The 26382-nt window shown below is 39.9% G+C and overlaps 1 protein-coding gene across 7 annotated transcripts in view; it reads right to left on the reverse strand.

Moving 5' to 3' along the window:
• Positions 1-467: 467 nt before the first annotated feature.
• Positions 468-26382, reverse strand: part of myo18ab (myosin XVIIIA b) — a 124612-nt gene continuing 98697 nt past the window's right edge. For 5 of the 7 annotated variants that reach the window (XM_085371669.1, XM_085371670.1, XM_085371668.1 and 2 more), the window contains 9 exons: positions 24379-24495; positions 24174-24257; positions 18831-18968; positions 16825-17010; positions 16513-16652; positions 15440-15484; positions 10519-10641; positions 5101-6537; positions 3222-3284 (listed from right to left, as the gene is read on the reverse strand). In XM_085371669.1, coding sequence (XP_085227795.1) covers positions 5109-6537; positions 10519-10641; positions 15440-15484; positions 16513-16652; positions 16825-17010; positions 18831-18968; positions 24174-24257; positions 24379-24495 — 2262 coding nt within the window. In that variant the 3' untranslated portion in view covers positions 3222-3284; positions 5101-5108. Of the gene's footprint in view, positions 3285-5100; positions 6538-10518; positions 10642-15439; positions 15485-16512; positions 16653-16824; positions 17011-18830; positions 18969-24173; positions 24258-24378; positions 24496-26382 lie in introns of all 7 variants that reach the window. The other 2 variants (XM_085371671.1, XM_085371672.1) reach the window with 2 other exon arrangements.

Genomic DNA, 26382 nt, shown 5'->3' on the forward strand with positions numbered 1-26382 from the left:
ACTGGCCAGAAGGATGCTAGGGATACAGTTAGATGGTAGCAGATGCTCCACTGTGGCGAACCCTAAAGGGAGTAGCCAAAAGAAGCAGCAGAAGAAACGGGCTGATGTTCCCTTAAATTACACACAGTGAAATAAATATTAAAAGCAGCCACCCATAGCATCCATACTGCTATCTCACAACACACGAAGATACAAAAGTAGGTGCATCAGACACTCCCACAGCAGCAAAACACTTCAAGTCAACCATTCTAGAAGCCATTCCAAACAATCCCCATCATTTATTTACAATATATTAAAAAGTAATGCAAAATTTGTAACAAGTGGTCAATTTGTATAGTAATGAAAATAGGAACTATTCTCAAAGCTAGCATGAATCATAAACATATTTATATATAAATACTGTGTTTGTGTGTGTGCAGTCAGTGCTGGGTCAACCTTTTTACTTTCTTTTATTTTGTGTGTGTGTGTGTGTGTGTGTGTGTGTGTGTGTGTGTGTGTGTGTGTGTGTGTGTGTGTCTTCAAACAAAACATGTTATCAGGTCAATCAGGTCAGAAAACACATTTCCACACTCGTGCAGACTGCATAGAGAAGAAAAAAAAAACATTTCTTAAAAAGCAAGAGTCACACCTAAATCCTCCCACGAAGAACACCCACTGATTCTTTCAGCCCCTGTAATGTGAAGCTTTTCTGAAGTTTAAACTGCTTCCAAACATGTCTAATGCCACTCAGCAAATACCAGACAAGACCAAAGGGTGTGATGTAGCACTTCAGTCAAAAAAATAAAATGCAGGTTGTTCTCTTTTTTTTTCTTTTGCTGTTCAGGAAACACCAAACTGAAAACAGAACAGGCTTGAATGACACTGAACATGATTTCACAGTATTGCTCATACAGGCTATAATGTATCCAGTTAAAGACATTACAGTTAAATGAACCTTGGTGATGTTTTACACTCTCATTATTAAAACTCACTGAAAGACATCCAAATTAAGATTCATTTACTTCTGTGGACTGAAACATCTGGTCCATGTGTGAAATCACCAAGTGTGTTTATGTTTACGCGGGTAGTTCGCTATTTGTCTGAATGAGACAACATTCCTAATTTGACAGAGGTAAAATCCATTTAGATACTTTAACTTAGCACTAGCTTTACTGAAATGGATCTCTCATTCCAATGAAGAGATGTCTACTAAGCCAATAGTCCATTTTAGAAGTATTAGTACTGTGCATTCAGAATGCATATCCCAGAGTTTTACTGCAGTTTGTGAAACAAAGCTTCTTGCATGTTTATGATCAGCTTCATGTTACACAGGAGAACCCCACCTACATCAGAAAAAAATAAAGATATCAACTAGCGTTTGGATAGAAGCAAATGTCACACAGCTGACCTTTCAGAATAAAATTAGCTCTAAAAGGAAAACTATATATTTTAAAGCTTCTTTTTTAGATTTCTGTTTTCAGTAGGAAGTTTAAGAGCTTTGATGGCATCAAACAGACTGTCTATAATGATTGTTATAATGTGTCACCGCTTCCTCTCACTGTACAAAAATGAAGTAGCAGCTGTGACTGTGGGTAACATAAAGGTCCTCCCTGCTGACCAGACAAAATGTGGCCCCGCCCCTCTCTGAGCCTGGTTCTGCCAGAGGTTTCTTCCTGTTAAAAGGGAGTTTTTCCTTCCCACTGTCGCCAAAGTGTTCGCTCATAGGGGTCATCTGATTGTTGGGGTTTCTCTGTATTATTAGAAGATCTTCACCTTACAATATGAAGCGCTTTGAGGAGACTGCTGTTGTGAATTGGCGCTGTATAAATACAGTTTTATATCATTTAATTGAACAAGCCATTGAAATCTTAACTGCCTTAGACTGTTGTGGATTATAACTGCAGCTACCTATTAAGTGGTTTCACTCTTAGCTTAGTGTCAAGGACCTGTTGGGAGGAGCCTCAATACCACCCTCAGGTCACTACTGCACGTGCGAACTTTTGCACTTCATATTTTGTTCCAAAACCATTGTCAGTTTTGATCTTTCCATGTAATTTGGTGATAAGAAAAAGCATAACACTAGACTTTTTCTTTTTTTATATGCTGGCTGAGGATCAGTTTTTATAAGAACCCAACAAATGACTGTTGTCCAAAGTCTATTCCGTTTAAAAAAAGGAAAACACATCAACCTCAAAACTAACGGAAACAAGAGCGCATGTAAGCATGACACACAGGAGAAAGCCATAGAGTCTTCCTCACTAACAAAGCCTGGGAAATGCTTTGTCAAATCAAATCAAAATGGCTCAAACCATTTCACAGAAGTAAGATGAAAGTAAATGAATGTGCTCGACAGTAATCCTCTGAAAAACACATCTGTCGTACATTAGAAATAAAAGATTAAACGTGAGAAAAATGTTTGGGTTTCATAGTGATATAGCTCTCCTGGAAGGAAGAACTAATTTGCCAGTAAAAGGCAGAGAAAAGAGAATTCAGGCAAACAAAAAGCGAGCAGATGATAATGAAAGCGTCTTAAGTGTACCATGCAGCAGTTCATGAAGCACCCCAGCTGCAGAGAAGCCAGCTGTAGAGGAGCCCACTTAAATCAAATGGCACTTCTCCCAAACGGGAAGGAAGGAAGGAAGGAAAAAGACTGGTAATAAGAAAAGCAGTGTGCTCACATACTTGGAACAAAGGCTTTTTTGGCAATACACTGTAGTATGGCAATATATATTACTGTGGTATATTACATGTAAATCCAGAAGAGAGACAAAGAGAAAAAGGATCCATTATTATTGCAAGCTCAAGTTCTTTGGCTCAGTTGCAGCCATGATGAGTTTTATACCAGATGGCTGTTCAAGCAAAGCAACTGCTGCTTGCATGCAATGAGCACAGTCGAGCCGTAAATAATGGAGCTGCTGTTTGTGCAGTGAGGTCAGACTGATAAGTGCACGGTCAAAAACAGACCATAGTATCTGTTCAATTATGTCCTGTGAGGGTCTGCCACAGGAAGCATTGATTCTAAGTGTTTGTGTTCTCCTGCAGGGGTAGGAGTGTTTGGGTGTGTGGTTGTGTCCATATGACCACAAATGTGCTGATCTCTGCATGCAAGACAAAATGTCACAGCTGTCACAGTCTCATAAGGCTATGATGCAGTCTCGTAAGGCTTGTCCTCGCCATCTCGACCTTTCACACTGGTGTTGTATCTGTATCGAGGATAGTGTAGGGACGCCCCGCCTTCTTCTTTTTCTTCTTCTTCTTCCTCTTCATCAGATCTATCGAAAAGGTAGCGTCTTTGGCTAGGCGGGCTGGAGCAAGGAAGAACAAACAGATTTTTAAAATTATTATTTAGAAAGCGAATAGAGAACAGTATGGAGGCTGAAATCTGAGAAATGTCCTCGAATGTTTCTCAGTTATTATTTCATTTGCTCATTTGGGGCAAAAAAAGCTTGTGAATCTGATGACATTTTCTGTATTTCTGTAGAAATATGAAAACAGGCATCACGTTTTTACACAAGTGATAAAATTAGATAAATCAAATAAAACAAGTGGAACCAAATGAACTGACTTGGTTGAAACAATTTTACCCCCTTTCCTCCACACACAACAAAACACGGCTGACTTATCCACCTGACTGTGGATTGGTGTAGTTTAAACTCCTAGCAGTTTCAGTGCCTTTTGCAGCCTGCTAACCATAAACATGCCTTCTTCTAAAGTCACCAAAAGTTCACACTTTTTCCTTTCAGAATTTTGTAATACCAGATACATTTTCTCAATAAATAGATAAAAAGGTTTGGCATGATTTCATTGTTTTAAATTAGTTCTTTATCTGCTTTTAGTACTTGAGTCAAAATCCAATAACATTTGTACAGAAAATATCAGAATTTACAAACTTTTTCTGGCAGCTGTACAAACAACATGTACACAAAACACTCTGTGATATGCTGTGAAAAGTTCTGGTCGGATCAAAAAAGGCTAATATACTGTAAAAGACACTTTGCCACAGTTCACAGTTCAGGTCTTATATATTTCACTGATTTTTGGATGTATTATGTCCATATGGTGACTAGATTTTCTTCATTAGCCTTCATTATTCTGACTACATGCATGTGTGTATATGTTATATTCTTCTAATCAGAGAGCTGCAGTATTTTATTCATGTCAGCCATTGCTCTAGCATCTAGTGGGCACAAAAACTTGCAATCTCAAGCAATGTGGGGAACATGCTACCATCCAAAACACATCATATTAATGTTGTTATTAAAGACAAGGATTTCAAAGTGACAGGTGAGATTACAATCTCAAAATGTTACAATAATATTTGTCAATGGCCTGTGAGAGATATTTTGGTCTCGGAGCATATGCTGTCTGATACTGTTTCAGGCGCCTTGAGGCAACGGCCCATTATGAATAACACTGAACTGAATATGAAAATTTAGAGGGAGAAAAATGTGGAAAAGCAGGAGACAATGATTTATTCTAGGGTCATGATATTGTTTACCCAGCATAGTGGCTTCACACTGTCACACAGCTATACTGAATATAGGCCATTTTCTACCCATTTTGAGAATTGTTTACACCTCAATTAGCCGAAAAAGCAAGAAAAACAAGAAACCTACTAAAAATAAACATAGAAATTTTTCATATTGATATTTAAATATTGTAAACTGCTGGAGTTAATTACAGTGAAATGTGCATCACACATAAATTTGCTAATTGACTTGTAATGTAATTTTTATTCCTTTGTAAATCAAAGGAATATCTCAGGAGTATTGAGTAGCTGAGCTAGATATCCACAAATAATACCTTCTTATCGACTGTGTCTCCTTTTATGATAACATTTCACCAAACCAGGAGGCGGTTCTGGTCTAAAGGACTCCTGGATAAAAGCAATCAATGTGAAGAGACCACCACACAGACTACTGTCACTAAAGTGTACAGCACAAACTGTTAGCATCACTAATGTCACACGTGAAAAAGGCAATCCCCTTATTAGAATTTAAAACTATTCAAGTCAGACTGTATGAGAAATAGTTAATGTGCTGGTTAATAGAAGTGAAAGGCCTTTGTTTGGTTAGGTGACATCATGCTTCAAACAACTCTTTCCAAGGTAAGTCTACGTACTGCTTGCATCAGTCACTCTCCGGCCGGTATAAATACTTCATCATCAGGCTGTCGACCTTCTTCTTTCTCTTCTTCTCATCCTTTTTATTAAGGGGCTGAGTCTTGCTCTGAGACCCAGCTTCTTCATCCACTTCTGGACTTGAAGCCTTTCGAGCTGGTGCCCTTTTCACACTGCTGGAACTTCGGTAGGAAATAGTGGAGGCATCAGAGCTGGATTCTGATTCTGAAGATGAGGAAGAAGACAAAGACTCATCCTTCCTTTTGGATTTTTTCTGAGATTTTTTGGATCTCCTCTTGGAGCTGCTTCTGTGACGATGGCCATCTTCTGAGCTGTCAGAGTCAGAGCTGTGGCTTCTCTTCTTTTTCTTGCTCTTTCCTTTACTACTGTGGCCATGGCGGCTACTGCGGCTACTGGCTGGTCTCATGCAGTCCGCGGCAGATGCAGAGCGTCTGAGGCTGTTGACAGGGTGAGTATCTTTTCTGTCAGCTTCATTATTGTTGAACTTTTCTTCTTCACAGTCAGAGTCTTCCAAAGTCCTGCGCTTGAATTTGATAGGTTTAAAACTCAGGACTTCATTGATGGCTTTCTCCAGGTCAGGGTCAAGGTAGTTGCGATGGCTGACTGTTTTGACATCCAAGTTATCAACTGCGTCATTTTCAAAATTTGATCTGACTTGTGGTGGTGGCATGGAGATGCTGCGTCCAGTTGAAGAGTGTGGACTGTATGCTGACCTCTCAGTGAAGGCCACACTTCTACTATCATCAATATCAACATCAAACTCACTAAGACGGCAGCTGTAAGCCACTGAGTCTGGCCGACTAACACTTCCGGGACTACAACCTCCAAAACGTCTGCTATAGCAAGGGCTACTGGGACCACTGCTATACTGTGAACGGCTCCCTCTACCCTTGTCTAATCTTGAGGTGCTTTGATGGCGTCCAAGTGGGCTTGACAGACCTAAGCTGACGTTAGACTTGGCATCATTCTCTGGGTTTAACCCAAGAAATGTGGAGGCCCGACTTGGTGCAGTAAATGAAATGGTTGATTCTTCGTTAAAGTTGCTCCAGCGGCTGTCCAAACCTTTTCTAGCCTGGCTGTTGGCTTCTGAATAGGCTTGGGAGATGACTGACTGTCTGTCATTCATGCCATCCAATACCTGAGACTTTCTCCTTGAGCTGGCTAAGTATGCATCATTCTGAAAATCAGAAGCTTTGGGTTTCGGTTTACGAAAGGATAGCGTATCCTCTGACTCAGCATTCTGACTGAAGAGGGCATCTCCTTTGCTACTGAGGTTGGATCGTTTTCTGTAGCTTAGGGAGCTCATCACTGAAACTGGCCTGCTTGTTTCTACCTCTCTACCTTCTTTATTCACCTCTTTCCATTCCTTACCCTCTTTCAATTCCTTTCCTTCCTTTGCTTCTACATTTACAGCACTTCTACAAAGAAAAACAGGAAGAGACAAAAGAAATAAAGACAGTGGGAGAGAAAATGACAAAGACGAGATATTAGGCAAAAGCAAGGGTGAGTGAAAGAAGAGAATGAAATGAATGAATGAAATGTGACAAAAATCATAAAAACTGAAATGAGAGAAGAAATGCAAGTGCTGAAATTTAGCAAAATGAGATGAAAGCAAGGAAAGCAATGTAACACAATACCACTCAGGTTTGGTTCAGGGCTAATTTGTCTACCCATCTATACAGTCCTATAAAAATGTGTGACTTTTAATAATTTTTTTCACGAGCACATAAAAGTGCACTTGTATGCATTTCACTCACATAATGTGGCTGAAACTCGCAGAAAAATGAACTTCACCACAGCGTAAATTCTCCCTTAAAACATAGTCCTTTCTCCCCCTTTTCCTTTCTTTTGAGCTGTTTTATAATGAGTTAAAAAACCCAACAGGAACTCTAAAGTATCTGTACCTGTGTACTGGCAGTTAGTCACTGAACTTGAAAGTGTGTGTCCATAGGGTGAAGCTGCTGAGAGAAATTTAAAAACACCAAGTATTTAAAGTTGGGAATGACTCAGCTCAGCTCAGCTGAGGGAGGAAAGTCAAATGTGGTAAGGAGATAAATCTGGCCCAGTCAAAACCGTCAGCTCGCAGACATTAATCTCAGCAAGCGGCTCAGGTAGACTGTGCCAGCTGGCCTATGGGCATATCGATAAATCCACCACCAAGGTCCCCTCCTTTTACTAAAGGGAAAAAAAGCCCTGCTTCACCAAGTGGATGACAATGAAGACAGAACAGTTTGCAAAATACATTTAATAGCAGTCCCTTCTTTTCAGTTAAATTCTCTGTGTTGATGGCTTTATTTCCTCAGGCCACAACATGTTAACCTTTTTAAGCAGATATGCTTAAATATGCTAAGTTCAGGAAAAACAAATGTCTTGGCAGACTGTTTCCCAACTGCTGCTGAAGAGACGGTGAGAGTTGCTACTGTAACCCACCTAAAATTTGCCTCATGAAAATGAACTGCTGTTCCCAAAGAATGCCAGTAGGTGGCACTGTGAGATTGTTTAGTGCTTGTGAACTTGAGTTGATATAGAGAATAGTGCTAAGGCTACGTATGCTGGTCGGAGCTACTCACCAAGTTTTTCTTTAATCCTTGTTCAAGAAAAAGGTTATGTGTGAAGACACAAATTGGATTTTACTCTTCCGCTTGCTGGGAAACACGGACACTTTTTGTTGATGCCGATGTACCTCTGTTTTTGTTCATTTCCGGTGACTGCGCTAGCATAGCAAGCTAATCGTTAGCTAATCATTAGCTTATAGGGTTGCCAATAGGGTTGCCAACCGTCCCTTAAAATACGGAATCGTCCCGTATTTCGAAACAAAAGTACACGTCCCGTATTGAGCTAATAAGGGACGCACTTTGTCCCGTAATACAGTGAGAATCAAAAGTAGTCTATAACTTTTAATGGAATTAACGCTTTGTTTGAAAACATAATTCCCAGCCCCTCTCCTGCTTTGTGACCAATGAGCTGACAGCACACTTATGACAATAAGTGTATGACAATTCAGATTACCGCTCATCTCATTGGTCGAGGAAAGGTCGCTTGCGGAGAAAATACCGGAAGACAACAGATGACCACAACAAGAAGCATGGCCAACAGGGAAACAAACGCCGACACTGCGGTGCAAGTCTCGGACGACAGTACACCTAAAGCTGGGCAGACACTGTGCGATTTTTTCAGTCACGATATTCAGCTCCTGCTCAAACTGCACGATTGACTCACAGGGTTAGAAGTTGGTAGGTCACGATGCAGGTCTTACACTATACGACCCGATGCTCTGATGCGACCTGAGAGCTCACACTGTGCCTCCATAAAATTAAGGTTATAACAGAAAATCTGTCGCTCGCTCGCTCTCTCTGTCTTTCACTCACACAGACACACCACCACCATCAACTTTGCTAAATTGCTAATGAAAAACATTTATCAGGCAGCTGTGATTGAGCAGCAGTGTAAATCCAACTATTTTCACGGTTGTTGTGGTCGTGATCATTTTGTGATGCCACATCGAAAAGGCTCGGATGAGCTTTCCAAAGTTCTACAAGTTGTGCCTCCATCGCTTGTGTCCAGATCGCACGCTGCACAGCCGTGCTGCGCCGTCTTTTTCACCGACGTTTACGTGTTTGCGCGTGAGCAGTGTGAGCGGCTGTGGTGAGACCCTCACGAGCGATTGATCGGGAGCTGGTCATGAGGTGTTAATCACTTCTCGTTACCCCACGTATACTACACGATGCACGATGAAGGCCAAAATCGGGCCGATCGCCAAAACCGTCGCACGACTCAAAAATCGTCTCAAAATGGGCCAAAAATCGCACGGTGTAAGCCCAGCATTAGAGCAGCAATATTTGTTCCCCTCAGAGAAAGGGAAGAATGGGAAAAGGAAAACACCTGGCTGGAAAACGTTAATATGGGCATGTGCAGTGAATATCAGCGCTATGTGGCCAGAAGTGTGATAATATAATTTATTTTGTGTAATAAACAACTGCAAGGATAGATAGTCATCTATTTGTTGTAATCAATACATAAAAGTAATACATAGATGAATAATGATGATGAGTTATGATGCGTAATCATGGGAACAAGCGGGTTTACAAACAGGAGCAGCTGATTACCATTAGAAAAGCTGAAATAATACCTCAACTGAAGCCAATTGTACTAAATGCACTAAATGTGCACTGTTACAAGAATATTTTTCTTTCTATTGTTTTCTATTATTTTAAGTTAAGCAGGACAGAGTTCTTTTAAAGAAAGATTTACTTATATTCTCAAAAGTTAAGCATGACAGGCTTCTGTTTAAGAAAGAGACCTGTTTTACTGTGTTAATGTTGTCATTTTGAGCTAAAAATAAATGGCTAAATGATCATTTGTTTCACATGTGTTCATATCACAAAGAATAGAATATGCATCTACTTAAATCAACTTCAAGTCAAATGGTTAAAAAAAATAATTTCACACACAAAAAAAGAGCTAGAAAATTCACCACACTGGGAAGGGTGAAGACAACTGGGTTGCCCGGCCCTGGCCACGAGGTGTCCCTTATTTATTTTTCAGGGAGTTGGCAACCCTATTAGCTTAGTATAATGTAAATTTCATGTGTTCCTTTTAAGTGCTGTATTATGTTTTTATTTCTTCACTTGTGAATGTTTTAAACCAATCGGAAATATTTCTTTGGAAGCTAGTAGGTAAGTTTTATTTATTGTAATGAGATGATAAATATGAGCAGTCTTTGGCTAAATAGTACTGCGACCACGTTTTGCACTTTCCTCGTGCATCAGTAATGTGCTTTCTCTCAATTCATTGGATTGATGTGACTGCTGTTCACAAAATATGAGATTTGAGTTAAATTTGTATGATGTGGAAATTGTTTTAAGGTTCTTTGATTTATTTTTATTATTGATTGCATTAAGTCGTTATATACAAAGAGTGAGAGACATTTGGTCACTAGTGTTGATTAAGTTGTTACATGATATTCATGTAAAATATGTTCCTGCCCTGTGCAGGTTGGTTTTTTTGTTGGAGTCTAAAGTTGCGAGCCAGGATTCCGGATCCCCAGCTGCGATGCAGGAAAGGTTTCCAGCCTACTTAGAAGTGACAACTGCGTTACTTCTTGACAAATAAGCTTATGAGATCTCAGAACAATACACTACCCGGGTAGTACTACTAACATTAACACTATACACACACTCACACACCTGAACTGAAAAGAACTCTGAACTCTAAAACTGAATACACAGACTGACAAATATGGACTATTGGAACTGTTGAATGACTGTTTTTGGTTTAGTTTTTGAATAAATGTTGACTGTTCTTTTAGCTGTGTGTCATTCGTTCCTTAGTCGATTCCTAGAGAACATAAGCCCAAGATCCTAACAAAGTATGGTGTGTTACACTACCTTTGTACTGACCTGAAGCTTTTGAGACTGCCGTCATCAGAGAGATTTTTGGTGGAACCTTTGTTCTTGGACAGCCATGACTTCACCCCTTCCACATGATCCTCCACCTCAGAATCTGTGTTTGAATCCCCTTGACTGGTGCAGGCCAGATACAGGAAAACAGGTCAGCGAAAGCAAAGGAGAGAAGAGAGCAAAGAATAGGATAAAGAGAAAAGTCAAATATTGCCATTCAGTGGGAGAATAGGGTGATGGAATATGAATGTGAAATGGCAGTTAGCACAGGTAGTAATGTTCGTGTGTGGTGTTAGTGTGGCAGCGAAGGGTGGCTGTAGCATTTATTCTAGGGGGAAAAAAAACACATGCATGTCAAGTCAAGGTTGCAGAGATGTCAACACCTTAAGACTTCACTTATGGTTATCAAACCATGAAATCAATGCCAGAAATTTCACACGTTTTTCAGTGTTTATTGAACCTTCTGGCAGTTGTACAAAAAGGAATAGAAATTGTGTATATGAATTTTAATTTCTACTGTATTTGTTACATTTGGTATTTTTGGGGAGGCGGGGGGGGGGGGGGGATCACACTGATGATGCACAAATCACAAAAACTGTGTCTGAAATAGGATCCACCAGGCGTTAAGGGGTTAAATGAGCGCTACCAATGCTGGCAAACATTAAACTTCTCTACTTCAGTGACAAAGAAACAACATGAAAGAGCTATAATGCAAGGCACAACAGCTTTGATATATACAGTTCAACAGGGAGGGAGGGATAGCTCAGTAGATAGCGTGGTCGCCCCATGATCGGAAGGGGCTCGAATCCACTGAATGGCTTACCCTGAGGTACCCTTGAGCAAGGTACCATCCCTACACACTGCTCCCTGGGGGCCTGATTAGTGGCTGCCCATTGCTTCACTGAGTGAATGGGTCAAATGCAGAGAGTAATTTCCCCATGGGGATAAATAAAGTATACATTATTATTATTATTATCATCATCATTCAAAGGAACTGGAGATCCGGTTATTTTAGCAATTTAGCATTTTGTGGGTTTTTTTGTTCTTTTTAAATTGTATAAGAAGTAAACATCTCCATCACACAGTTGTTTTGTGGGTTTTCAAGTTTTGCGCATACTAGAGAGATATGGACAAAATTATTATTATTTTACTGTGTCTCCCAACACAGTTTAAAGAGCATGGAGGAAATTGCAGAAGACAGGCAGGTCTTTAACCCATCAGCAGGACCGGTATAAATGGTAAATGGACCGGTTATATAAACATATTTCTACTCTGGGCACTCAAAGCGTTTTATACAGTATGCCTCACTCACATCCATCTATTCACACCTATGTACACAAGCACTATGCTTTCTATCTAACATTCACACGTTCATATTTCAGTGGATGCATCTGAGAGCAATTTGGAGTTAGTATCCTGCCTAAAGGTGTTTGGCATGGATGTGCGCTGCCAGAGACCTACAAAATGATGTCTAGTATAAATGTCTCTGACCAAACTAGACTTGGTGAGGGTGGCCCTGCAACACTGATAAAGTGCCATCAAAGGTTGTGTGGTGCTATGAAATAAAGTTGCTACAGCCTAATTGTCCTATAGAGACATCAGAGTGTGGCTCAACATCTCTGCATCTGTTTCAGAAAACTTACCATCATGTGGAGCACAGAAAGGCCTAGAACCACTGAAAATTAAAATCATTTGCAATCAGAAACTAAAACTGAAGATTTCAAAAGGGATTTTTAACAGTATGCTTTGCCCTATGAGATCCGGCTCTTATGGAATACAATACCTTAAATAGTAATACTGGAGCTGCATTGCATTGAGTCCCAGCCCCAGCAAAGATGATGCAGAAGGGATTGGTGGAAGGACAGAGCGACAGACTATTAAGCTATAAAAAGCTTTGCAGCACACGTCTCGGCTATTAAATAATCTTTGGGATTTGCTTCTACCCACTGTATGTCCTCATCTTTTCCTCTGTGGACTTGCCACAAAAGACCATTCGTTTTCTTTGTTTTTATCTTTCATCTCTCCACATCTCGTGCTGTGGAGACATAAATTGTCCTTGACATTCTTTCGCCACTGGTTGTACATCTCTGTTATATTCATCATTAGCGTGTATAGATTCTCTGTGTGTCCCTGAGTCTTACAGAATCTATTATTTTTGCCTGCCTTATGTGAAAAGGCTGGGCAAGTGAAATCTATGTTGGATAGAGTCATAGGGCGAGAGGCGGAGCTACACCCTGGATTTATCTTTATATACGTGTGTGTGTGTGTGTGTGTGTGTGTGTGTAGGCACATGGCATGAACGAGCAGGGTCCAGAAAGGAGGGGCAGAACCAAAAACGAGATACTGGTAGACAGAGCACTCGCTCAAGACTATAACACCAGACTAATCAACCAGGGCGATGTCTGGATTGACTACAACAATGACTCAATGCCTAATACATGGATTCTGGAATGTGTACAACTATACAAGATCAACAGGATCCCGAGTGCCTTAATCAGGAATTCAGAACAAGCTTACAGGCCCGCTTCAAGCCAATTGCAGTGCGGGATTGACCAAGGAAATTCTCTGTCCCTGGTGCTGTTCTGCATTGGCCTGAACCCACTCAGCTAGATTAACAAGACTAGCTAAACGTTAGTCATCTGCTCTACATGGAGGAAAAAAAGGCTATCCAAATCTACCTGGGCCTGTGTACAAAATCCCTTGATTGACTACATATACAGAGTTTAACTACTGATTTTACTAATACACCACCTTCATTTTTCATTAATTTTTAATCCCACTCTAGATATATTCGCAGTTAACCACATCACACAGCGTTTCAAACATTTAAATTTAGCTCTGATTTAAAAAAAAAAAAGTTTTAATAATTTAAAATGCTTTTCAAACCAATGTATTGCCTTGTGTTTCTGACCTGATGCAAAGCTGTCGCGGCCCTCGCAGGACAGCTGTTGCAAACATGAATTGAAAGAATTTGATGCAACTAATAGTAAACACTTTAGTAGTAAGAAAATTCTAAGCCAGAGATGTAGTGTTGAGGAAGGGTAAAGTAAGGGGTTGTCAGAGCGGTGTGTTTGTCTGGTTAAAGACTACATTTTCTCCTTTATTTCTTCCTCACTTCATTTTTATTTTGTTTTATTCTCATGTATTTATTTATTGAGGGGGTGGGAGAAGTACTTCTGTAAAAACCACTGCACACCACTGGGGCAGTGTGTGTAGTTTGGGAGCAGTAGTGTGCAATTCTAAATTAAATCAAATATAAATATATAATAATAACAATATATATATATATATATATCATAAATCAAATCAAATATATATCTTAGTGACTGTTGGTACCTAATTTAACAACTCATGGTGTAGGACAAGATGTGCAGGTCTTTGCAAATGACTATTTAAACGAAGTATGTGAACCATATGAAGAATAAACTGTATCTGATATTATATAAAATGATAAGTCAGGCATGAAAGCCAGAAGTCTACACTTCCCTGCTTTGATTAGTAATCTGACAAGGTAGTGGAATAGCTGAGAACCAGAGGTTAACTGTTCGAGTGTTGAGCAAGACGGCTTTTTGTAAGACATTTGAGGGTTCTGCATTATTAAGCAAGTGCAATTTAAAGATTGATGAGAAACACACGATCCCTTTCTCCTGTCAGGAGGGCAGTCACTGCTGAGTCACAGTCACATCCAGCCCTAGAGCAGGGCAATAAAATATTAAGAGGGCCCAGGGAGCGAGAGGCTAGGCATCACCAAGTGATATTTAAACGCAACACAGAGGAACTGACACTTTCCAGGTAAACCAGAACATAAACACAGTGTGAGAGACCACAAGAACTGTGAGAACGATCTCCTCAAGAGGGATGACCAAAGAGATCCCGACACTTGTGGTTAACCAAAAAGTAAGTTTATAAACTGACTGAAACAGAACTAAAATAAGCTTTTTGTAAAGTCTGTCGGGTTTTCACATATTTCAGTGTTGAACAGCTTCCAGGCTTAAAGAGGGTATATACAGTAGAATAAATGATGTATTGTGTTGATGCTATCACCTAGAAGCAGAAATGTGAGTCATAAAAATCAGCATCTCTTTAAGTCAGCAGGTACCTGGGATCATGGGTAATCAGATACCACTTCACAAAGTCAAGAAAGCCATCATTATTGACTGTGCTTTTAGGATTCTGTGCTATCTAATCCTACCAAAAGACTGTTCCAGTGTCTGGGACACTGGATGTACATTAACATACAAGCTGGTCAAGTATATAACTTTGTTGTTATAAGTTGTGGCCAACCTGGCTAAAAATCCATCTTCTAGCATAAAATTCCAATCAATAATCTGCACACTATGTTTTTCTCTTCAACTCAGCTCACAAATCTCTGCCTCCTGTTTTTATTCTAAGAATGCTCACTTTAAGTGGTGATGTGGAGCACAACAAGGCTGGCAGACTAAGCCACTGCAGACTTAACGATAATCAAATGTGCAAAAAATAGAAAACTTTCATGCTGAGGGTTCATAATGTATTGTAAGTGTTATTCATGCATCTTCATGGCATGCAATAAAATGTGAAATAAACATGGTTAATAAGGGAATCTCTGAGCACTGTTGATGATGCATTTATCTCTCCTTACATGACGCTTTCATTCCTGTTTGTAAAAACTGCAGAAAATCAGTGCATTTGGAATGGAGCAATTACTCTAAACTACCAACACCTAAAATTTGTCTATTCATACATTCATTCAAAATCCATGTTCTATATTATTTCAATCTGTAATATCACCTCTTCTAGTCTTTTCAAAACTGAAAAACTAACTAGATGTAAACCAAATCCATCTAAATGTTCAAAGACTAGAATGCATCATTTCCAGTGGTGAAAATAAAATAAATAAATATGTGTATGTGTGTGTGCATAAGGAGAACAGGTTCCTCACATTCTGTTCTTTCGTTTCTGATACTTTGTTACCATGTCTTGCAAACTGGCCGTGGTGATGATGATGGTGATGATGAAGGGGGGGGGGGGGGGGGGGGGGGGGGGGCAGGAGAAATAAAAAAAACAACAACAACAAAGAAACAAATAGAAAAAAATTGAATAAAAATTATGACAAAAATGAAACGTGAATGATATTCAAATTATTTCAGGAATTAATGTGACGACCCCTTTTTTTTCTCTTCAGCGAACTCTCTGAACCTTTTTAAGGCACAAAGAGCAGACTGCTTCAATCTGACCTTGCAGAATGAATAGAAATCTTTTTTCTTTCATTCTTTGAAATAGTTCATTATTCAAAGATCACTTTAGTGTATCTAACTAACCCTGTCCCTTACTGTTTTATACGCTCTGCCCATTAACTTTGACTTTAATTCCCAGCGGTTTAAACTTTCTTTACAATGTCTTTACAACGTGGATGTAAGAGTTTCCCCTGCAAACAAATTATTGCACCTCCATAATATAGCATGTATATTTCGGTTCAATAGCATGATATGCATTTCAGCTTTTGGGTCACAGTTAGAGAAATCTTTGGTGCAGCACAGAAGAAAAGAAATGCATCGTCTATAAAGACAAGCATATCATATTCATGCTAAATTTATATGAATGAAAATCTGCAGTGTGATTTGAGATCAAATCTCACTCTGTCAAAAAAGGATACAGCTATTGTATACTGTTTAACAATTTTCATTGGAGCTGTCAGTGGAGCTGATGTTCAATGGTCAATGAGAGCTCAACATGACAGCTGTCCTGGCTGACAGACAATGATTGGTTTGTTGACATCATTTTAAACGTGAAATTTTTCTTCTTGGATACCTTGTCAAACTATAACCAACTTGATGAAAACCGTCTTTCAGTTAGATATTAAAAAAGGCAGGCACCAGTGAAAACAGTTAGATTGTCACATTAAAATATTGCTAATGTTCTCCAGATTTAATCTTGAGAACTCGTTTTGTGACCACTACAGAAAAGAGTGATTTTAAACCTCAGCTTCAGTTACACATATAAGTGGCCCCATACCTGTTAATAAGGTCTTCGTTGTCATCACTCTCCATCTCATCCTCAATGGCTGCCTGGAGGTCACCAATCCTTTTGAAAGCCAACTTAAGGTCTGCCTGCAGGCTCTGATTTGCAGCCTCCAAGCTCTCAATGTCCATTTCCTGTTAATGAAGCAAGAGATAAAATGAACCTTTCAGCTAGTCTGGACCAAAGGCTGATGAGTTCAGTGTTGCTGATATATTGCTTGTGGATGCTGTGCAGGGTGTCCTAACATGTTAGTAGCATGTGACTGCACTGCTTAGTTTACTGATATCATTCTCATTGCTGTCTTACCAGCTCATGCTTCTTGCGGCTGGCCTCTGCTTCTTTTTTGGCCAGCTCAGCCATTTCTTCTTTGATGTCACGGATCTGTCTCTGGAGACGTTTGTTTTGTTCCTTCTCTCGAATCTCACTGCTGCTGCGCTGATCTCGTTCCTCCGTCAGCTTCTCCAAGTTCTCCTTAAGCCGAGCTAAATGGCTCTGTCAGCAACAAAGGGAGGTGGTTAGAGACAGAGACTGAAACTATAAATATATAGATATGGCATGTAAAATGTGAAAAATGTGTGTATAGTAATGGTGGTGAAAGTAACATTTAAGAGAAACTGTACCAATCAGGTATCTCACTGATGTGCAAACCCCCCCCCCCCCCCCCCCCAAAAAAAAAAAACCCCAAACATCTTATCCACGGAGGCCCAACCTCTTGAATTCAAGTACCTGCTGCTCATATCTCGGTTCCTGATACAACAGGATGCCTTCAGGGGTCCTGTGAAGTTTCTGTTTTTATAGGGCAATGTTGTTTTATGGAATGAGGTGGACCTACACATTAATTGTGTGGTTGAAAATCTGTATTAAAGTATATAGCAAAACACTGCTGGCCAAATTTGTAGCCAAGGCGATGTTCTGACTGACCAGCATCCCTAGACGCAGCTGATGGTATGATTAGGTTTAGTGTCACTACTGATAGTTCGACACAGTGTTAGCTGGAAATTTAATTCCACCAGGATGGTACATGTCCATTTCCAAAAGGTTTACACAACTTTGTAATTAATCATTTTTTTTGTCCACCCTTGTCTATTCTCACCCCCAAGTGGTCACAGCAGATCACTGCCTCTCCCTAAACCTGGTTCTGCTGGAGATTTCTTCCTGTTAAAAGAGTGTTTTTCCTTCCCACTGTTGCCAAGTGCTTTCTCATAGGGACTTGTCTGATTGTTGGAGTTTTGTATTACTGTAAAGTCCCAGCACAGTCTCAAGAGCAAAGAGGAGATTCCAGGAGACGGGCATACTCTTGGAGAATTGGACAGGTCTGTAGATGGTTGTTAAACCATCATCAATAAAGGTATCTGCTCCTTTGTGCAGGAAGGAACAGGATGAGGACTGCTAGAGCCCTGCAAAATGACCTTGAACAGGCCCCTGGTATGAATGCCTCTGACCAAACAGCGAAACAAAGAATCTGTGGGTGAACCAAACAAGAGGGTAGTATCAGGGTCCAACATCCTCTATTGGGCCCTGTTCAATGTGTATGATTAGTATGTGCCCCCTCTTGAGCTATTTGCATACATGCAGATTGAGACAAAAGCTGACCAAATGACTGACTGCTGGAAACCAGGCAGCTGACTGACAGGCTGACCGTTGCAGGATCAGCATATGCTGATGCTTTTAGGTAGTGAAGGGCTGTCAAGTAGCTCTTGTCCTCAGACATGCCTTGCCTAGTAGCATGGACCAGGGAACTTAAACACATGGGGTCGCTATAGCAAAAATACACTGATTCTTCCACTTATCAAATTCGGGGTTGATGAGTGGGGGAGTTCATTGCAAGTAGCAGGTTATACCCTTAACAGGTTACTAATCTGTTGCAAGATTAACACAGAGAAACAGACAAACATTCACACCTACAGTCAATTTAGAATCATCAATTAAGCTAACCACTAACTGCATGGACTGTCGGAGGAAGCTGGCATACTCAAATCAAACCCATGTAGACAAGCAGAGAACATGCAAACTCCACACAGAACGGTGCTGTTTATTAGTCGATTCAAACTCATGATCTTCTTGATGTGAAGCAACAATGCTATATAAGCACCATCATGCTGCTCATTACATTTTTATATATAAGTATTATCACAGATTATATGATTTAGCAACACTGATGGATATGTTTTTGAAGTGCAATACGTTTATAAGGTGACCTTTTTCTGTTTCTACAGTTTCTTTCTGACGTTATTAGGATCTTTCATGCTCCCACCAGCCTCTCAAAAATGTCTACCAATGCCAGCAGCACCCAACCTGTGTTTAGCTCTTACCTCTAGGCGTTTGACTTGGGTCTTCTCAAACTCCAGCTTGGTCTCAAGCTCACGACACTTGGCTTCCTGCCGGCTGACAAGGGATTTCTCCACCATGGACTGCTCCTGGAACTCGATCTGGCTCTGGAGGGCTTGCATCTAAGACACAAATGTAGATATGCTGATGTTACTATTTAGTGCGACACACTGTCTAACGCTGAGCTTTCCTAATCAAGTTCAATTCATTCCAAAAGTTTAACAGCTATTTTCATTTAGAATTTTGTTGGCACACCTAGCACTGGGTATTTACACATCCTCAACACTGCCTTTACCATCCTGGTAAAACTGCACCTCAAGCATCTATTTTTTTTTAAGTCCTAAAATGTTTCCCATTTAAAACAGAATCTACCTAAAATTAAAATTACTGATCTTCAAGAAGAAACTGCAAGTGAAAGCACTTAATAATAAACGATTAACTTAACAGAAAATGTACAGAAGATGCCTTCTTGTTCATCTTGTCAGTTTGTTCTTTTTTTTCCTTTTTACAAAACCCAAAAGCATCTTGAGGATGCTTGGTACTTGGAACCGAGAATGTCTCAGTGTGTCAATAAGTCACCAAGTGTTCATTTTATAATAGCTGTTCCAAACTCCTTAAATATGATCTCTGATGAATGCTTTCTATGATACAGTAAACACAAACACACTAACACCAACACTGAAATCACCTGATTTAGCTTCAATGAAAAACAGCCATTGTGCCATTTTCACTTTTCTCCCTCTTTACACATGAACCAAACAATGTGTACAAGTTCACGTATTTCCCTCTCCTTTTATTTGGGTTCAACTAATGTGTTTGATGAAGAATAAAAGATCATGCAGCTGCAGTCATTACAAGGATGACAGTAGCGCTTGCCTGAGTATGGAAACCAAGCTGGCCATCTGTGTCCCATATTGTCAGTGTCAATGTTGCGTGAATGACACATGCATCTTCTTATAATGATCACAGTGTATGCATATATCTCTGCTCCTTAACTAGTTTGGATGAAACGTGCTATATAAACTGCTTAGGCTACAAGGAATATCAACATTTATATAACTTTTGAGAATTGTTTTTATAACACTTAACTGCTTGCAATTATATATATATGAGCTGTTGTAGACGATCTAAAAATGAACACCATTACGCTCTAGTGCGACTGTGAATTGTCCTCTTATATATTCTACATGTTATGTTTGGTGTAATGTCAAAATAAATGGCAATGCTATGTGTTACATGTATGTTGTTACGTTACATGTATGTTTCTAAATACATTTTGTTAAACTATTTTTAGTGCAGTGCAACTTTGTGTTCTCATTTATATATGTGAAAAAGTCTAATTATTATTGATTAGTAACTGATTACTTTGTCAAAGAATATGTAGCTTGCAAAAACTAACAATAAACACATTTATGTACTATTTGTTTGGTGTTTATCAACACCTGTTTTTGCCATAAAAAAAAATAACATGATAAATGAACATGCACCTCTGTATTTCTATACACGAACAAAGCAAATAAATTCTGTAGGCCTGGCAAAAACTTCCTGTAGGGTCGTAGGTCGTATTTTTGCTAGTTATGTTGAGGATTGTATTTGTCAAAAGCAAAGGAAACAGGCTGAGGAGAGGTACACATTAATCATATTCTGTAAATGAGATTTTTCACTGAACTGCAGTAGCAGAAACTCTAGAAACTTTCAGTGTGAGGAAAGCAGAGGGTCTACAGCAGCGGTCCCCAACCCCCGGGCCTCGGACCGGTACTGGTCCGTGAGTCGTTTGGTACCGGGCCGCGAGAGTTGAGGCTCAGGTGTGAAATGTATAGTTTTCAGGGTTTTTATCGGTTTTCAGCGTTATTTTGTTATCGTTTTTATCGTTAATTCTGTTTTCCTGGGTCTTTTCACGTGTGTTATGAATAAATCTTCTTTTTTTGGGTACCGGTACTAGTTTTATTTTGTTGTATTTATCCACGACACCTTAAAGGCCGGTCCGTGACAATATTGTCGGGCATAAACCGGTCCGTGGCGCAAAAAAGGTTGGAGACCGCTGGTCTACAGTATGAAACTATAGATAGTCACAGGACCATATAGTGCTCACAGTTTCTATTCTGAGCTCTTAGGCAGCAGTAAATGGTCTAATTACTGCTGAATGTCAGGAAAATTGGTGGGAACCGCAACGTGGCAGGAACATGGCTTCATTTAGAAAGAGAATGCTCTCATGGCTGCATCAAAGCATACAACAGGGGTCGGCAACCCTGGGCACGCGTGCCGTAAACTGATGGCACGGCCATAGCTGGACTGGCATCCACACTGACATTCGGCATACCGGGCATTTGCCCGATGGTGATTTTTCGTCTTTATGGGCCAATGTTTTTTTTTTGGCTGGGTTTTTTTTTTTTTTTTTTGGAACGGCATGGACAATGGGAAGTGGTGGGCTGGCCAGATGCTGGCCGATGTGTAAAAATAACTCTGTTGTTTGGTAGTGGCTATGGCGGAGCTTCCACAGAGGCCAGCAGGTGGATGAGGGAAGGGGAGGCAGGAGGAGGAGAGACCTGAGTGTCAGGTGAACTGAACTTCAGGTAAGAAGTTATGACCTGCAGTCTATCTGGGTCAGATATAAACTAAGTTTAGGTGGAGTTTATTTTTGTTGTGCTGACTTTTTACAGTCAGTTACAATAACTCGTATGCGTACTAGCTAGCATGATGGAGTTTCTATACAGCTGGGTCGGTGCTATGATGTTACTGATAGTGAACTTTATTTTATTCATAAGGTTAGTTAGTAGAGTTGCCAACCGTCCAGTAAAAAGACGGAATCCTCCCGCATTCAGAGAAATTATTATGCGTTTGGTGTTGAGCTGAGAGGGAACACAGTTTGTCCCGGACTTCAGCTAGAATGAAAAAGACACAAAGCTGGAGTTATTCTGTGTCTTTGCTGCACAGCTGCCTCTTCTCCTTTCATTCTCTCCCCTCCCTCTCCTGTTGCTACTTCGATCATGAAACTGATCAATGATCAGCTGATCGGCTTTTCTCTCTTGTTTGTTTATCGCTCACTTTGCGCCAGAAAGAGGAAACCGGCAGATGTCGAGCTAAACAACAGCAGCACGTTTAAGCTTGATCAGCTGTTGTTAGAATTTATTTAATATTAATTTCTAGTGTCAGCTGACGTTTGCTGGAGCCACAGCTGTAAAGCTGCTGGTCATGATATCGGTTTGGATATGTGGTGAGAGGGAAACATGAAGATGAAACCAGGAGATGTCCTTACTGAATCATCAGAGCTGAACAGGTGATGGAGAAACAGGTTTACCTTTTAGGTGACATGAATGAGTTGAAGGGAAGTTATGAACTATTTCTGAGAGACAAATAACACCAGGATCCTTTTCTAAGTAACTGACAGCTGGTAACTGTGCAGGGGCGGATCTAGCAAAGTTTTGCCAGGGGCCAGGTAGGGCATTAACAGGGAGAGGGGGCACAAAGAAATACTTTCTTATTTTCATTTAAAATGTCTGGCTGTTATTAAATAATTATCTGAATCTTACAACCAAAGTTTTTATCTGACGTAAAATGTATAGAAATCATACATATATACCAACAAGACTGTGCATCACTGTCACAACAGCGTTTGTTTTCATTCAAAGGCTTTATGGCTTTAATACCTGGTGGGCCGGTCTCTAGTCAAAATGCCCGGGACGATTTTTTGTCCCAGTCCAGCCCTGGGCACGACACGCAGTTAATTAATTTGAGCAGATGTATTAAAAAATAAATGGCCACACCAGCGGTGCACATCGCAAATTAGCTTGCATAGATACATTAGTCGTGCCTCTTCTTAATGACGGTATCTTAGCTAACAACCCCAACTACCAGATTCTACTTGTAATTGGCTAAAAAAAACATAACCGGTGAGAGGGACGTTGCTAGCTGGCAGTTTTTTCGAGCGATGTTGAAATTTCCACATTCCAACACTTCAAATGCTTCAGGAGCTGTCCGCTCAGCGCAGCATCAGCACCACGGAAATCCGTAGACTCGAGACAGAATTCACAATGCAGGTGTATGGACCAATGGTTTTTTTCTGATCAAACCAGAAAGCTTTAATGAGCAGCTGGATTTGTCTCACATCAACTGGCTGGACACAGAGGACATCGAAATGCAGCTGATTGAACTGAAAAGCTAGACTCTGTAGGGGTCAAAGTTTGCAGAACTACGAACTCAGCTGGAATCCACAGCTGTACGTGTTCATGGAGCTGCATTTTCACCTGCTGGACATCACTACCTGACTAGTTTAACTGTCCTCAGAACATTGCAGAGGCCTTATTGACAGTATTTGGCTCTAATATCTGTGTGAGCAGATTTTCTCTCACACGAAGAGAGTCCTCAGGTAGCCGTCTGAATGCTGGGCACTCGGAGACCTGTGTCTCTGAGTGGGAGACCAGAGATCACATTAACATGTGTATCCCTGTATTAACAAACATGCCATATTGGCACAGTTTATTTTTCTTATCATTGTTGTGAGGATACTATAAATAGAATTTGCATTTTCTGTTGTACAGTTCATTTGCTGTTATGGATAAGAAGTCTCTTTTTTTTTTTGTTTCAAAATAGCTGATAACTATTCGCTGATAGCTGCCAACATCTGCGAACAAATATATTTCTATAAAGTTGTTCTATATAGTGTGTAACTGTTAGTATAGAGCGTTATTAAATTTATTGCTAATGCAATTATATGGCACATTGACTTCTGAGGAAATTTTAGATGGCACTCATCATCAGAAAGGTTGCTGACCCCTGGCATACAATATGATACAGAAAAATTATTGGGTGTCAAGATTTTCCTAGTTTTACACTGGTTGTACTACCAAACATAAAAGGTAAACCAACCCACTGTTTGAATTAAGCTATCCATATTTAAGTGAGCGCTGCAAACCTTGACTAACCATAAAGACCTAATGGAGTCCTCTGGAAGATGAAATATCCCCAAAACAGATCCACCTAAATTGTTCACATTTGACTTTTAAAGAGTCTCTAATTCAAAATTTTTATTTTTTTATTTTTATGTTTTGATGATGAAAGGACTGAATTTCTGTTCACTTACTCTATCCTCCTGTTTTGTTTTGTTTTTTTTAATTATGCTACTCCTTTCCCATCTTTTCACACGTTTGGAGAACTTGAGTGCTCAAATAGAGCAAAAACATACTGCTTGCATCTCTACCATTTATTATTATTATTATTATTATTATTATTATTATTATTATTCCCATTTTCTGTTCTTAGACAGAGTAAAGCCTGGCTGACCATGCCACTTCTCCATTTTTATGCCAAGAACAAAAGTCATCATCTACCTTCTCTTGAATTTCCTGCTTCTCCTTTAGGGCGTCCTCAAGCTGGGCTTGAAGGTCACTGATCTGAGCCAGGTTCTGAGCTGACTGAAACCCCCAAAAATGGAAAACAAGGCATGAAGCAACATTTTATTGGATTTAATGATCATTTGAAATGGATCACAAACTTTTTATTGCCAGTGTACATTAAACAAGAAAGAAATCATACCTGGGCCACAGCAGCCTTGTGTTTCTTCATCAGCTCATTGAAGTCCTCTTGGTCCTCCTCCATTCTTGACTGCAGGTCATTCTTCTCTCTCTGCAGACGACTCAGCTGCTCCTCCAGCTGAAAAAAAAAAAGATATGCCAAAGATCTACAGAGCAAGAAGGCAACTGCTTCCCCAGAAATAAAAAATTTAACTGTCTTCACAAGATTTAGATGAGGTAGGAGATCCTATACAATTCTCTGTCCTATTCAATGCCATGAAAAATATCTGCACACTTCTTGATTTTTTTTTTTAGTTAGTTGTATATTTCTTGCACGTAAATGTTTCAGATCATTAAAGTAAATTTACACACAACAGCAGGTAGGATTGAAAACTTTATATCCTTAATAAATTAAATCATTATCTAACATTTTCATTGTGCATTTACTCAGATTAACTTTTTCTAATATTAAAATTTGCAAAAAGAAAGAAAGAAATCGGGGAGGGCATAAATACCTTTTCACAATATTGCATGTCCAATTACTCAAAGTAACATCTATTAATCTATTATTATCAGTTACTATGTTGTAAAACAACACTACCAAAAGAGAAATTTAAGATGTTGCAGAATATATTTCAAAGTAAAATGAATGAAAATATAAAAGAATGTTGGAAAGCGAGTGGAGATAAAATGGCTCACAATACTGATTACACATTAACATTACTCACTGTGCAGTATTTCTGCATTATGATGAATCCCATTAACGGGCATCTGGAACTGGATAAGTAACAAGAGTGGTTTCTAAAATTCAGAGCTTTTTAAGATCTTTTTAAATGAGCAAGTAAACTTTCTTATGCATCTTTCGCACCAGATGTACCATCTTTAACATAAAATGTGTGTAGACACCCTAAATCTACAGGAGAGACCAGTGACCCTTTGCAGAAAGCTCATTTCTGCAGTTTATATCCACAATCTAATTCTTTAGTCATTAGCCAGAGTTCATGACCATAAGTGAGGTTGTCAGCATCAAAGTAGCAGAGGCCCAGTTCATCGGTCAATCTCCTGCTCCTTTCTCCTGTCATTCATAAAGAAGACTCCAAGATACTTAAACTCCTCCACTTGGGGCAGTCACTTCTCCCTGATCCAGAGACACTGCTCACAATACACCATCACAATAACTTTCTGGTGTGCAAAGTCTGTCCGACATCATCCCTCGTCACCTCATCCAACTCATCACTGGGCGGTGATCAGGTCCTCTCTTCACCCAAGTGTCCAGAACATATGACAGAGTGGACGATAAGATTACAAATCTTATCGTCACAATCATACAAAATTGACCTGCACCGAGAACACATGTCCTGATGCCACATGATCTTATGGACATCCTTCAAAGACGGTGTTCATTACAGACAAACTGTTATGTGCACAGGTCTAATAACACCATCTTACAGGCTTTTCCTCACACTGTCCTTCAGGTCTCGCTGTGATTGCTCACATGAGCACTGGGGTCTCCCAGTAAGACAGTAGGACATCTGAAGTTGCAGGGAAACAATCCTCTGATCTGCTCGCAAAATTCCCAATGTACAGGAAGCACACTCAGGGGGATACGAAAATGCTCATCCCTGCCAGCTGCCTCCAGACTGGAACAGAGTCCAGCCCTCTCCAAAAGACTGGATCCATTCAGACTGAGATAATTAGTGTAAAATAATTAGTATTACCAGATTTAACAACAGTTCCCCGTGTTTGTTATAGACAGCATTAATTGTGATTGATTTTAGTTGTTACCATGTCTAGAGATTGTATTAATCATCCAGACAGTTTCTGTTACGTGTGTGGTTCATTCATGACTGAAGCACAGCGTCACCCAATTACCACAAACCTTAAGAAGACCTACAAATTGTGCTTTGGCTGTCTGCTGGATGACCAGGATAAATCTTGGGCTCCACACGTCATCTGCAACAGTTGTTCCAATGGACTGCGTGACTGGCTAAATCTGTGAATGGCCACAATGCAGTCCCGATGATGT

This window comes from Diplotaxodon limnothrissa, linkage group LG14, assembly GCF_057381915.1.
Source record: "Diplotaxodon limnothrissa isolate DT_005_m linkage group LG14, D_limnothrissa_male_GT1.1, whole genome shotgun sequence".
NCBI lineage: Eukaryota > Metazoa > Chordata > Actinopteri > Cichliformes > Cichlidae > Diplotaxodon > Diplotaxodon limnothrissa.